General features: G+C 38.1%; 1 protein-coding gene and 1 long non-coding RNA gene across 8 annotated transcripts in view; one reads left to right on the forward strand and one right to left on the reverse strand.

Moving 5' to 3' along the window:
- The window catches only part of Acaca (acetyl-CoA carboxylase alpha), a 281,891-nt gene that overhangs the window by 137,459 nt on the left and 129,203 nt on the right, over positions 1–15,229 (forward strand). For all 7 annotated transcript variants that reach the window (XM_033762915.1, XM_033762912.1, XM_010626803.3 and 4 more), the window contains 7 exons: positions 571–721; positions 1,953–2,087; positions 2,414–2,560; positions 3,092–3,280; positions 4,062–4,162; positions 4,963–5,051; positions 9,596–9,720. In XM_033762915.1, the coding sequence (XP_033618806.1) occupies positions 571–721; positions 1,953–2,087; positions 2,414–2,560; positions 3,092–3,280; positions 4,062–4,162; positions 4,963–5,051; positions 9,596–9,720 (937 nt within the window). The remainder of the gene's footprint in view (positions 1–570; positions 722–1,952; positions 2,088–2,413; positions 2,561–3,091; positions 3,281–4,061; positions 4,163–4,962; positions 5,052–9,595; positions 9,721–15,229) is intronic.
- LOC104864060 lies at positions 721–9,619 on the reverse strand. The gene is made up of 4 exons (XR_780761.2): positions 9,547–9,619; positions 4,967–5,023; positions 1,813–1,879; positions 721–793 (listed from the first exon to the last, which is right to left on the reverse strand). It is a non-coding gene; the product is annotated as an uncharacterized LOC104864060 (long non-coding RNA).

Raw genomic sequence — 15,229 nt, forward strand, 5'->3', positions numbered from 1 at the left:
AGTCTTCCTACTACTTTGATGTCGATGGATAATAAAAAATCTATAAACAACCACCAGTGACCCTTTCTTGTATGTACAAACCACATATATGTATATTCTGTTTTTCCTTTATGTTCATTCAAAAATAAAGCTTTCTTAAAATAACTATTTACTGAGCATCTTATTTTCCTTTAACATATTATAGACTATTCAACAACAGTCATACTGTTGTGAAAATTCAATAAACTAATACACTTAAGTGCTTGAAACACTGCTTGCAACATAAGATTCAAGAAAGGTTAGTAATTACATTATCATTGCCTTTGTGTTTTTTTAAGTAAAGGTGATTGTCATTTTATGACTGTATAGTGTTTCATTAAGTGGATATACCAGAACTTATTCTAACCCTTATTGGAGGAAATTGTAAAAAATGACACGGGGAATATCTTCTGTGTGTTTTTGTGACAGTATTTATGTATTGAATAAAGTTTTTTTGTGTGTGTGTTTGCTTTTTAAGAATGACATGCTTTGCTTTTTCTCTATACATCCAGAGGTACTTTATTGGCTCATATAGTCCCATTTATCTCCTAGATATCGCATCACCATTGGCAATAAGACCTGTGTGTTTGAGAAAGAAAACGACCCATCGGTGATGCGCTCACCTTCTGCTGGGAAGTTAATCAAGTACATTGTGGAGGATGGAGGCCACGTGTTTGCTGGCCAGTCCTATGCTGAGATTGAGGTCAGGGTGCTGAATAGACTGTTGGGTCATGGTTGAGAGTTTAGGAGAAGGTTAGGCTGGAACAGACTCAAGCTGAAAAATAACAGAAAGGAAAGAATATTGGCTTTAATTCAGGCTGTGAACCTTAAGATTTTATAAACAAAAAGTTTACAGTTTTTCTTTGAGAAGTGAGAAAACTCTGGTTCTAAAAGTAGGTACTAGGCAATAACACCTGATTGTTAGCTATAGAGAAAATATATGGTAGGTGGAGTTGACACAGAACAGACAAGTGATGAAATATGATGAATTCTGAGAGAGTAAAGCACAAGGCAGAGGGCCACCTAACCCGAGTTGAAGGTAGGTCACAGTAAGGGAAGATACTCTGAAAGAGGGTACATTTGATCTTAGTTTTGAAGTCCAGGTGAAGAAGAGCATGGAAGAATGTTTAAAGTTAAGGGAATACTGTGTATAAAGGCACAGAAGCAAGGAGTGCTCTGTATTTGGGAAGTGCAAGTATATGTTAGTATTGCTTGAGAATAGAGTAAGGTTGAATGGGGAATGGCAAGAAAACGTACTAAAGAACCAGTGTGAAGCCTTGAATGTGAGGTTATTAAGGATTGTATTTTCTATACCAGTAAGTTTAGTTATCTAGAAGGTAATGGGGAATCACTGAAGGATTTTAAGTAGAAAAATTCTAGTGAGATTTGGCCTCTAGAATGATTATCTTTTGGAGACCTTGTTGGAGGTAGGAAATCCTCTTAGGAGGTTTTTGAAGAAAGTACTCTATGCTAGAAATGAGAGAACCTCAATGACATGGCAAAAGGTTTTTGAGAAAGGTTTAAAACAATGAACAGGGTTGGTTGGTAGATAAAGGAGAAAAAAAGTGAAGAATAGTCTTTAGGTTTTGGCCTCCTGGATATCTTAGGTAGATGTTCTGAGAGTGAATACCAGATCTATTGGTATGTGAAGGCCAATTCATTCATCTTTTTAAAGTACAAAACAAGTAAAATCACAAAAGGTAGCAAAACGGATTTAAAAGTTAGAAACAGGACCCATTAGTAATTTTCATTAATTTTCTAAGCTGGGTTCTAACAAATGATATAATTTCTCACCTTGGTAATCAGTAGGAGATGTTGATAGATTCCCACTCTTTTTGAGTTAATGAATTAGATTTAGGTGCTAAAGGAAAAAAACAATCTCTTTATCTGTATGAGGAGAGGTTAGATTCTAATTTATATATTTCTCACTGTAGGTAATGAAGATGGTGATGACTTTAACGGCTGCAGAATCTGGCTGCATCCATTATGTCAAGCGAACTGGAGCAGCTCTTGACCCTGGCTGTGTAATAGCCAAAATGCAGTTGGACAACCCCAGCAAGGTTCAGCAGGTGAGAAGAAAGGGACTATTACCCTCAAAAGCTAAAAAAGAACATTGTGGTTTGGAGGGGCAAGTACTCCGTTTTCCCCATTTTTTTCTTGCACTCTTTTCCCCTCTGATCTTATGCCTCGTATTTGTGTCTGTCATATTTTGGAAGTAGACTTGCCAAGAATTAATACAATAATAGTAAGATGCTGTAATTTTCTTGTGATGCCTCTTCCACATGCCTGGTAGGTGGGTATGCCGATGAGATATCTTGATTTTGAATGATGGCTCTGAGTTGAAGTCGTGTCTTTGTGCCTGGTAATGAATGACAGTTTTTTGTTGGGTTGACAGGCTGAGCTTCATACTGGTAGTCTGCCATGGATCCAGAGCACAGCACTTACAGGCGAGAAGCTCCATCGAGTGTTCCACTGTGTCCTGGATAATCTGGTCAACGTAATGAATGGATATTGCCTTCCAGATCCTTTCTTTAGCAGCAGGGTATGAATCATCTCTCTTGGGAAAGGGATGTATAAGTGGGTTGCCTATTCTGCAAAATAGTTTAAAGACTCTTGAAGATTCTTATAGGGATAGGAAAAAGCTGTTTGGCCTAGAATTCTCCCTCCTTTAGTTGTAGGATTCAGAGTCTTTAAATCCTTCTTAGCTTTGTGTCATACATTTCATGTTTAGTTGGGATTACTCCTTTTTAAAACAGAGAATAAAGCCAAAGTTTGATGCTTACTCTGCAATATATATATATATATATATATATATACTTTTTGCTTTTTTGTTTTTGAGGCAAGGTCTTGCTGTATGTCTAGGCCGGCCTTGAACTCACTGTGTAGTCCAGGCTGGCCTCAAACTCAGGATGATCCTCCTGCCTCAGTCTCCTGAGTGCTGGGACTACAGGCATGCACCACCATGCCCAGCTACTCTGGGATATTAAAGTACATATTATGTGATAGTGAATTCAGGTATCTCATTTTATTTGGGAGAGTAAAACTTTAGATTGTATTTTCTGTTTTTTCTCAGGTAAAAGACTGGGTAGAGCGGTTGATGAAGACCCTCAGAGATCCCTCTCTGCCTCTCCTAGAGTTGCAAGATATCATGACCAGCGTCTCTGGCCGTATCCCCCTCAATGTGGAGAAGTCAATCAAGAAGGAAATGGCTCAGTATGCTAGCAACATCACTTCAGTCCTCTGTCAGTTTCCCAGCCAGCAGGTATTTATTGGGCAGCACCATTATTTTCCACTGGCTACCACTTGAGGTCATGTTGTGGTAATCCATGTTGTTTGAATCCTCTTTATTGTCTGGATGTTGGCTTTTACAATTTTAAGCATCACACCCTTCACAAAACTGCCTTAGGATATGAGCCCAATAATAAAAGCAATATATATGAAATATAAAACATCTTGTATGATAAAAGCATGCTTTGGCTGTGTACTTTGTGTAACTTTGTTCTTAGGGCTGATCTCTAATTAGAGATATGTTTATAAATACAAAGATGGAGATATACTGATAGTTTAATATCAGAGACTTCTTTATTTCCTTAGCAGTATTCGTAAATCGTGCCTATATTTTGACCTTCCCCTCCCCAATTTTTCTTTTTTTCTTTGTGGTAATTGCGGTTAAGCCCAGGGCCTCATGCATACTAGGCAAGTGCTCTGTCATTAAGCTACATTCCCATCCACTTTGCCTGTAAATTAGATTTATATAGGGAGTGAAGGTGGGCAAGTGAGGAGTAAAATTGGATTTACATTTGGTAGTTTTTGTGATGTTGTCATGATTCCATTGGGGAAAGAGTCAAAAGAACCAAAAGTTGCTTGCTTATTATAGTGTAAGTCCCTAACTATGCCCAATGACTTCCAGCTGCTGCCAACATGTTAGAGGCAGAAATTGTTTTACTTAAGAAGTTTCCTAGTAATGGTGCTGTAGAGGCTGATGCTTCGGTTCCTTTGTTAGACTGGGCTTTATTTATTTACTTTCCTTTCTTATGCCTTAGATTGCAAACATCCTAGATAGTCATGCAGCTACATTGAACCGGAAATCTGAACGGGAAGTTTTCTTTATGAATACTCAGAGCATTGTTCAGCTAGTACAGAGGTAATTATGTGTAGCTCCATATTCCTGTCCTTTCCATGCCACCATCTTCCTTTCTTTGAGATGGTCATGAAGAGTATTCCCTCAGGTCTGACTTTGAGAAAATAGAAAACACTTTATACCTCAGAAGGTACTTACATTTTTAAAGTATCTTAGGATTGGGACCTAACTCATACTCAGTATTTCTGGTGATTTCTTAATATTTTTTTCATTCATCATTAAGGCAGAGCTGTTCCATTGTTTTCTTTGATGAAGATCCTAATTTTTCTTCTAATACAGGACCTAGCATGACATTTGTTCTTTTCAATGTAAAGAGCCACGTGGACTAAAGGAGTATCCATAGAGTATTAACTTTATGATATTGTACTTAGAAATTTATCAGAAATCTCTGTGCCATTTCAAGGGTGTGACAGTAATTTCTACTTAGCAATTGGAACTGAATCATGATGTTAGGTAGAGCTATAAAGTTTTTGGGCTCCTCTCCTCTCCCCTCCTCCCCTCTCCTCTCCTCTCCCCTCCCTTCTCCTCCCTTCTCCTCCCCTCCCCTCTCCCTCTCCCTCTCCTTCTCCCTCTCCTCTCCCTCTCCTCCTTTATAAAAGACCTCATCTATAGTGAGATTATTTTTAGGCTTGGGATTTAAATTCATCTGCTTCATTGATTCTAGGCTTGCCCATATCCTGCTGTATATTCAGGTGAAAAGCCATTCAGGGGAAAGTCTAGAAAGTAAATTTGGCCTGGGGGTTTATTATTTAATAGTGTTGGCCTGTCAGTTTTTTCATTGGAGACTTTTTCTATCTGCCTAGATACCGAAGTGGCATCCGAGGCCACATGAAAGCTGTGGTGATGGATCTGCTCCGGCAGTACCTGCGAGTAGAGACACAGTTTCAGAATGGTAAACTTCCTCTTGAGGAAACTCTTTCTGAAAAAATTTGTAATTCCAATGAGCAAATCAAACTATTCTTATAGAACTATGTAAGAGCTAAACCATTTTACCACGTCCCACTTTTTTTTTTTTTTTTTTTGCTATTTTGAGAATTTCACCGTGTAGTTCAGGCTGACCTCAAACTCATGGTGGTTCCCTTGCCTTAGCTTCTCAAGTGGTGGGATTATAGGCATGTACCACCACACCTTGCTAGCACTTCCTATTAACAAACTTTCTCCATTCACTGATCCCTTAAAAACTAAATCATTGGCACTAAAGAAAGAAGAACAAGGAAACATAGCTTGATCTGTGTGCTTCTGACAAATGGCTGAGGTAATTTTTCTTTTTCTTTCTTTTTTTTTTTTGGACTGGGGATTGAACTCAGGACCTTGTGCTTGCCAGGCAGGCACGGTGCCACTAAGTTATATCCCCAGCCCTTTGATTTAATTTTTCTAGCAGAGATTAGCATTCTCTGTTGACATCTTCTTGACCTTGTATAATGAAATTGGTTGAGTCTTGACCAGGCTAAAATAGAAATTCCCTATCTAATGAGCTTGCCTCTCAGAAGTAATCCAGGAATTCAACCACTGGCAAATGGGAAGGGCTCTCTGATTTTCCACTACTTTTTTGTGAATCATTTAGGTGGAATTTGTCTCTGGCTTTCTCTCAGGAACTTCACTAGATGATAAATAGTGAAAAACACCTTGGGCTAAGTTTTAAAGCTATGTACTTGTTGGTATTGTTTCCTGCCACAAGATGGCAGTGAAACACCATGGAATTTGAAACAGTACCTAAAGTTTTCTTTTATCTGTCTGTTCCCTTTTGCATCCTTTAAAAGATGGCTGTGCCACTCATGACTAGCAAAATTCCCCAAGTAAAGATTAGTAAACTGAACCTAGAAGTGTATAAGATAATATCACAACTAAGTTAGTTTTATCTCACTAATGCAAGATTGTTTAGGGATTAATGTAATTTATCGTGTACTAATAGAGTAAAGCTGGAAGGGACATGGTCATCAACTCACATGAGGGAGAAAAAGCATTTGATAAAGTTTAACATTCATGCTGAACATTTGGAAATTAGGAATGAAGTATAACTTTTTTTTTTTTTTTTTTTTTTTGGTACTGGAGATCGAACTCAGGTCCTTGCACTTGCCAGGCAGTTGGTGGAACTGCTGAGCTAAATCCCCTGCCCAAGTAGAACTTTTTTTTATCTTGTAAAGGAACCCACAAAAAATCTACAGGATACATCATATATAGCGGTTAAATGTTGAAAGCATTCTCTAAGATTACGAGTAAGGGGGCCAGGGATGTAGCTCAGTGGTGCTGCATCTACCAGGCAAGCACAAGGTTTGATCCCTGGAACCAAAAAATAAAAAAGATTAAGAGTAAGACAAAGACACTGGCTACCGCTACTTCTGTAGTGGATGTCCTCACCAGGGTGGTAAGACAAGAAAAGAATTTAAAAGGTTCAAGGACTCAAAAGGAGTAAGGATCTTCTGTTAATAGATTTTATATGGTATCTTCTTGGAAGCCTCAGAAAAACCCTCAATTTATTATTAAATATTTAAATTCTAACAAGTTTGCTGGATACAAATGTCATCTTATAAAATTCAATTATATTTCTTTACAACAGAGTTGTTGCTTCAGAAAAGCAACTTAGAAAATATACCATTCATTGATTCATTCATTCATTCATTCATGCATTTATTCATTCATGTATTTATTTTGGTTCCCAGGGCCTATGCTATATCCCCAACTCTTTTATTTTTTTATTTTGAGACAGGGTTGCCATGAAATTGCCCAGGATAGGCTCAAATTTTCAGTCCTCCAGCCCCAGCCTTCTAGAGTTCTGGGATTACAGGTGTGTGCCACCGTGTCTGGCTTGTGATTTCATCTTTTATCAAGTTCTAAAACAGGAACAATTAAATTATACATATACTGGTGGCATATTAAAAGAAAAGCAAAAGAATGATTAATATGAAATTCAGCTTAGTAATTGTGATGAACAGATTATTCAAACATGCTAAAGATATTCTATTAAAATTTAGTAGCTTTGAAATGACATGAGTATTTCAAACATTACAATATATTTTCTGTATTCTGTGTATATATATATTACAATTTATAGTTTTTAAAAAGGGAGCAAGTCAAAAAAGGGGGAGGGGACAGTTACCATCAATGCTTGCTTTCTGTTAGTGTTTCCTCCCACCCCAGATAAGTATATTCTTTGTTTTCCCTATTCCTAATAATTAATATTACAAAATATGTTTCTATTATCACTTCAAAACAGTCTTTCCAGGGGAACATAAGAAATTATAAAGGGCAGCCAGGTGTGGTGGCACACGCCTGTAATCCCAGCATTCGGGAGGCTGAGGCAGGAGGATCGCTGTGCATTTGAGACCAGCCTGGGCTACGTAGTGGGTTACAGGTCAATCCAAACTACATAGTGAGACCCTGTCTCAAAACAAACAAAGAAAAAAACAAAACAAAAAGAAATTGTAAAGGGCAATCAGGTTTTTCCCTGCAGTTCTAGAAATGGATCCCAGGGTCTTGCACATGCTAGGCAAGTGTTCTACCACTGAGCTACCTTCCCCAAGAACAACCGGTTTTTAAACAGTTTCCATTTTGCCCTGACTGGGTCTTATATGAAATTTACAGCTCAACAGATACTGTTGTCTGCTGCTTTTCAAATATATTTTAGCTTAATTTGTTTGTTTGTTTTGAGACTGAGTCTCATTATGTAGTTCAGCCTGGTCTTGAACTCACTCTGTAGTCCGGGCTAGCCTTGAACTCACAGTAGTCCTCCTTTCTCATTGTCTCCTAAGTGTTGGGACTACAGATGTGTGCCTGTGCCTGGCATATTTTAGTTTCACTTTGAAAAAAAATATGTGTCAGTCTCTGGTATTTAAAATAGCTAAATGAAAGTTGCTTTGGTCCAATGTCAGTATTCTAGGAAATCATGGTAAATGCAGTTTGAACATCACTATTCTTATTTGTAATTTAACATGGAATCTGAACTGAGGTGATTATCTTTTAGTATTTTCATAATTTCCTAAAATTCTGACCCTTGAGACTATCAAACACTAATTTTTCTTTATTTCTGAGGTAAGGTGTTTTCTTAGAAAATATACCATTCATAACTGAATGTTTCTTATATCCTTTTATACATGTCCCTACAATATACCAAAGCTTATGTTTGTGTTGCAACATAACTTTCTTTCTTTCTTTGGTACTGGGGATCAAACTCGAGTCCTTACGTTTGTGAAGCAGGGGGTAGAACCACTGAGCTAAATCCCTGGCCTGCAATGTAGCTTTCTACCGAGAACCAACTTGCCTCTCGTGGCCTTATTGCCAAACTTGAGCTAAAACTATTCTTTTTTTGGTACCAGGGATCGAACTCAGGACCTTGTGCTTGCGAGGCAAGTGGAAGCACGACTGAGCTAAATCCCCAGCCCAAGCTAAACTATTATTAGTAGTTAGTTTTCAGTATATCAAAATAGAAGCAGAACATCAAGCTGGAATAGACCTTAAAGATCAAATTTAGTGGTATTGACATGTTGCTTTAAGTAGTGAATCTTCTTTTCTAAGAAAATCGTATTTGGAAGCTAAATGAGAGAGATTAGATTGAGTATGGGCTTGGAGTTTTTCCCAAACCCTCAGTCTTTAAGGCACATCCCTCTCCACTCATTTTATTTTATTTTATTTGGTTTTTTGAGACGGTCTCACTGTGTAATTTAGGCTGGCCTTGAACTAACTATGTAATCTGGATTGGCCCTGAACTCATGGTGAGTTCTGCCTCAGCCTCTGTAGTACTGGGATGACAGGACTGTGCCAACAGGCATGGCTTCCAATTTATTTTGTATAATAAAATTGAGGCCTGGAGAGATCAAATGATTTGCTCAAGAGCACAAAGGAAGTTTGTAACAGAGCTAGGACTTGTATTTTATTTTTTGTTTTGTTTTATTTTGTTTGAGACAGGGTCTTACTATGTAGTTGAGACTGACCTGGAACTCACTGTGTAGCCCAGGCTGGTCTCGAACTCAGCCTCCCAAGTGCTGGGATTACAGGCATGCGCCACCATGCCCAGCTTTTGTATTTTATTTTTAAAATTTTAATTTAATTTTATTTTGAAGTGCTGGGGAATAAACTCAGGACCTTAGCATTGAGCTACCCCCTTAGCCCTTTTTATTAGTTTTTTTTTTGGGACAGGGTCTCACTAAGTTACTGTGCTACCTAGCTGGGCTCCAACTTAGTATTCTCCTGCCTGGTCCTCCAGAGTACTGGGAGTACAGGCATGCACCACCACAAGTTTTATATGCAGAATTAATTATATGACTCTTAGTCTAGTGTCCCTTTATTAACCCAAGTGCCATTTCTGTAAAACTCCATCCAAGAAAATTCTTAAGATGTTTTTTCTCACTGCCTGTCAGGTGAATCTCAAACATTAAGAAACCAACAAATACCATGTTACTATCAGCCTTCATGAAGATCAGTTCTTTTTGCTGCTTGCAGGTCACTATGACAAATGTGTGTTTGCCCTTCGGGAAGAGAACAAAAGTGACATGAACACTGTACTGAACTACATCTTTTCTCATGCTCAAGTCACCAAAAAGAATCTTCTGGTCACAATGCTTATTGTGAGTATCATTTTTCAGAACCTGTAAGAATAGTTGATGATATGCAAAATGTGATTTTTAAACTTCTGGTAGCTATGATCAGAGGAAAAGTTACTGTCCTTTATAATTATGTAATGAATGATGATTGGGTTGTGGTCTAACAGTTTCTCACATCTACCTTTATCCTTTATCTGAAGGAACCTACTACAGTTAGAAAAGGGTTGGCACCTGCCTCGCAACTGCAGGTCCTGAGTTCGATCTCTGGTACCAAAAAAATAAAAAATTAATAAGAAAAGGGTTGGTTCAGGGCTGCGGATTTAGCTCAGTGGCACCGTGCCTGCCTCAGAAGCACAAGATCCTGAATTTGATCCCTGGTACCGGGAAAAAAAAAAAAAAAAGAAAAGGATTGTTTTGACTCTGAGGCATATAGTGTACACAGGAACTCAAATCTCTTGACTCTGTTCAGAAATCCCTCTTTCTTGTTGTCATCATGACAGTAGCTTTAAGAAGTTTTCTATAACCATTATAGTCTTTCATCTTAATTCTTGTTTGTCCCATAAATATAAGTAATGACTCGTGTTTTTTTTAAAGTCCATTAGAAATTTGGTATTGTCCCTTCCCACCAAAGAAATGTAAGTGTATTCTACAATTCTTTGACCCCTTTTTTGTTTTATTTACATTAAGATCTAAGCTGTTTACTATATTAACATTAGATGTATTATTTTGCCCCCACAACCTTGTAATAAAGAATTAGTAGAAAGTGGGAATAAGGGATGTGATTTGTAAATGTGAATAGGACTAATGTGCATTTGACTGGGAAAGGGGCAGGAGTTTTATGTACTTGAGGATTTTTAAAGATGATTTGCAAGTCTTTCACTCCTTGATCTTTTTGTTTAGTTAATTCTAGGAATCCAAGAACAATGGAACAAAATTTAGAATGCTATAATCCTGAGCATTTGTCTTGCTGTTGCATATTTATGTTTTGGGAAGGCAATAGTACCTTTTTACTCTTTCAGTTTCTTTTCTTGTCCCTTTGTGGTACTTTAATTCCATCATTTCTTCTTAGAGGAGAAAAGCCACCGTAAAGCTTCACTACCATTTTTTATTTCATCCTGGTTAACAGCATTACCACTCATTCAGTGATCTGCCTAGCTAGTTAACTCTAAAGGATACAATACTTTTCAGACTAGCCACTTTTAAAAATATGTAATTATAGGGAGAGTTCATTACCTTTCCCAGAATGACTAGGTGGTAAGGAAATAGGAGATACATTTGAGAAAGGGATAAATACAGTATATGGGTACTAGGGAATATTTCAGCCTCCCCAGGTGACTGCTTTCAGCAAAGCAAGTACACAATCTATGGAAATTCAGTTATTTTTTCTTTCTTAATCAAAGAGGGAAGAAATCTCTGACACCCCCCTGCCCTTTGCAAATTTTAATTCAGGGATTGCTAATTCTATTTGGATAAAGCCACAACTTCTGGTTGAAAGGGGTAATGATGAGAGAAAAGAGACAATCTGTCAGTCTGGACCTAGAATGGGGTGGAATTTGCTTTTTAGGGAGCTAATTATGGTACATTTTTCATCTTATAATGATTACCTTTTTAAGAACTTAACAGTTTTCTGCACTAAAAATAGACCTAAGCCCAGAATCCTTGGAGTAGCAGAAGAGTAATGATCGTCCAGGACTGTCGCTAGGTTTCTTAAATTCTAATTTGTAAGATATAGGGGCTCAGCTCACTCCTTTTGCGGAGTGATTGTAAGTAACGCTTGCCTTAAGAATCTCATTATTGGAACACGGAGCCATATTTCCTCTGAGAATTCTGGAGTAGCTTTGAGCCGGGGCTGTTCATTTCTCAAGTAATCACGCTGGTGTGATGGAGAGAGAAAATGGCAGCTGTTCGGAGCTCAGGCCTTCAATTTTCTTCAGAGTCCAGTCACTCAAGTGTGTAATTACACGGGGGGTGCTGCAGAGGCATTGGGCCCTGTCAGAGAACTGGTTTGAGGCTTTGCTTTCTGCTTTTGCCAGTCAGGACAGGCAGAGCCAATGGGATCCTGACTTGCTGCTGTTCTTTTTACCCCTACCTTGTCATTTTGATTACTTCTTACCTGCATAGATAGTGCCCAAACTTTCTTTCCAATATGCTGAGCTCTTTGGAGAAAAGAGTATTTGGGTTTGGATGAAAAGGACAGAGGAGGTGGTGGAGGAGAACAAGGAAGAAGAGTAAGTGGAAGGTTGAAGATGTGAACCAGGAAGCTGGATTTGCCCTTTTTTCTGTTTTGACATCTTCACATTTTTCTTTAAAATACAAAACAAGACTCAATAAGCATAATAGTATTTGTAGGCTTGTATATCATTAATTTCTTTTCAAATATCAGTTATTTTCACGTCATCTCAGAGATTTGAAAATCACAAAGTTGATATGATTAAGTTTAGGACCAGCTAGCAGTGACAAATGGATCAGAGATGAAAGTTCGGATGGTGCTCCTTTCTGATCTGATATTATGCTAAACGTGTTTCCTCTTTTCTTCTCTGACAGTGGCCAGCTGTCCCCGCTTCCTCATTGTCTGCATTAATGGTGGTAGCTCGTAAGAGCCATTTTAGTTTTTAGGATTACTTGGTCTTACTGTCTTTTACAGATGTCATAGGGAGATGGTAGCATTTCAATTCCCCCAGCTTATGTTCTCATCTCATTCCCCTTTCTTTGCTTACCTTGGCTTCCTGATTGATGGTTTTGTGCCCAGCATTCCAATCTCTGTTTTCTAGAAGTAGGAATGTTGATGGCATGCTTTGCTGAGCCAAGTGATGATTTCTGTGGTCTTTGATCCTGGAGAAGGGATCAAGGAAATCAGGCTGCTCCAGTGAAGAGGTGCCTTCATCTTCCCCAGAAGTTAGCATAAATTGCCTAGTAATTTGCCTCAAGGACTGGAGCAAACTTCTAATCTTTCACCCTATATGGTGCTGTCAGAGTTTCTCCATTTGGAGAAACATTGTACCACAGTGAAAACAAAGTCTGGACAACAACCAATAATATATTCACTTTTTAGAAGCTCGGTTTTTTTTTTTTGAGCTACAATCCCACTATGTAATCTAGGCTGGATTTAAATTTACTATGTAGCTCAGGTTCCCAAGTGCTGGCATTATACTCTGTTTCCTTATTTTTATTTTTTATTTTTTTGGTTTTTTTTGAGACAGGGTCTCACTATGTAGTGAGACTGACCTGGAACTCACTGTGTAGCCCAGGCTGGTCTTAAACTCACAGCGATCCTCCTGCCTCACCCTCCCGAGTGTTGGGATTATAGGCATGTGCCACCATGCCCGGCTTGTTTCCTTATTTCTTAATTTTAAAGTTATAGGTAAAAGCTAGGCATGGTGGGGCATGCCTGTAATCCCAGCACTTGGGAAACTGAGGCATGAGGATTGCTGTTTGAGGATAGCCTAGGATAAATAGTGAGTTCAAGGTCAGCCTGAACTTCATAGTGAGAGCCGTGTCTCCAAAAAAAAGGATAAAATAATAGGTAAAAGCTTAATATTAGAAAAGCATTGTTTATGTTTGCTTAGAGTATTTAAGGATGCTTTGACTACATTATGTGATATGAATAAAGTATCGTAGCTGTCTAGATAGCCATGCATGCCTCCTATAACCCCTTAGATGCTGAGTAGTCTATTATGTGTCAGTTTTAGTATGGTCCACATGAACATGCTTTCATATGAGTACCATGTGTAAGATTTGCTTTAGTCAGGGAGCATCTGAAATGTTAATCGATGCCTCTCCTTCTTTTTAGCATGACCTCATATAATTCATGTAGTGTGTAAGTAGTCTGATACAAAGTGGTGAAGTGGTATCAGTGGCCTGATATGAATTTTATTGACTTAAGGTTGTTGCTATCAGTTTCTTATTAAATCTGCCTCATAGCATCTTTGGAATGTCAAAAAGTCCAGGTATGACTAGAAAAAGCAACCAGTTCATTGCTGATACTGGGGTTAGGGACTTACACAGAGCTAAACAGTAGTTAGTGTCTTGAGGGTATTACAAATAAGGTCACATTCTTTCCATTTTGAATTGCCTCCCTCAGAGACATTTATAGTTTAGGATGCTGAGTCAGGTTGAACTACAATTCGGCTTTTCTGTCAGTCAACTGCGTAAGTTTGGCTCTGGTTTTGATACCGAAGCATGATTATTTCTGAAAATCCAGTCATCTAAGACAAGAATAAAAACAAGAATACCTATGTTGTATATCAGTCTCAACTGTTACTGAAAGATAATTCTGTAGATTTTTGCAAATGACCTGTAATCCCCAAGTCAGTGAGTTGCTTAAGTGAACCGTGTCATGTTGAAGAAACACATTTACTGACATAGTTGCCTTTTAATGGCTTTGTCAAAACGTTCACCAGAATTAGATGGTGATGTTGGGCTACACAGTTACCCCATGGAAGCTTGTATCTAGGATAGAAGGCCATGAGCTTCCCACTGGATGTTTGCATAAACTGATTGGTTTCTTTCAGGACCTCAACACTATGTTTAGGTCAAGGATAAGAGAATGTTGAGAAAGTTATTCTACACATACTGTTATGTTGCCAATTTTTTGTACATATTATGACAGTGGACAAAATAATATTTGAATGGAAAACTTCCAAGTCAGTACATACTAATGGAAGTAGTGGCTTGTTCTTACTCGGCTTTATTTTTCACATCTCAGAAAGGTCTGATTCATATCTGTATTTATACATTCCTTGGAAATTATATTTTGTTTATGCTTAGTAAAGATGAGATTTAGTTTCATTTTCTCATTCCTCTTTGCTTTTGTACTTAGGATAGGTAGAAGTCCGTTAGTATGTGACTGTGTATTCAACAGAGTCCTGGATCTATCTGCCCTAATAGCAACTTTTGTTTTCCTCATTCAAATGGGTAAAAACAATAGTTGAACTTCCTTAACTGTAAATCATGAGTTTTATGAGTTTGGACAGTTGAAGCAGTCCTTTGTTTAGTGAGTTGGGAAACAAGAATCCATGTTCTAAATGATTTTCTCAAAATAATAAAAAGATGAAGGGAAGGAGGATGGAGATGGAGGGAAAGAGAAAGTGGTGTAAAAAGAATTAAGATGTTACATATATGTACTTAACATAGTAATAAAAACATTTGAGACACCTTCTCAGCATAACAGTGCTGAGTATTCCCAAAGTATTTATCTGTGATATGGAACATAGTAGGGGTTTTAGAAGAAGTGTTTTGGGGAATGCATGACTGCCCCAAATGCTATGTCCCATGCTTTTATTTATATTCCTATGGTAAAGGACTAAACAGAGTATCCCTGAGATGGGAAAGGTTAAGTATGAAATAGATAATCTTCAAGAAAAGGGCAGGTAGTAAAGTGATGGGGAGAAGATTAAAAAGAAGCAACAGGGAAGCCAGGCGTGGTGGCGAACGCCTGTAATCCCAGCACTCGGAAGGCTGAGGCAGGAGGATCTCGGTGAGTTTGAGACCAGCCTGGGCTACATAGTGAGTTCCATGTCAGTCTCAACTACAT

The sequence above is a fragment of the Fukomys damarensis genome, unplaced genomic scaffold (genome assembly GCF_012274545.1).
Source record: "Fukomys damarensis isolate Sample0158 unplaced genomic scaffold, DMR_v1.0_HiC HiC_scaffold_13, whole genome shotgun sequence".
Classification (NCBI taxonomy): domain Eukaryota; kingdom Metazoa; phylum Chordata; class Mammalia; order Rodentia; family Bathyergidae; genus Fukomys; species Fukomys damarensis.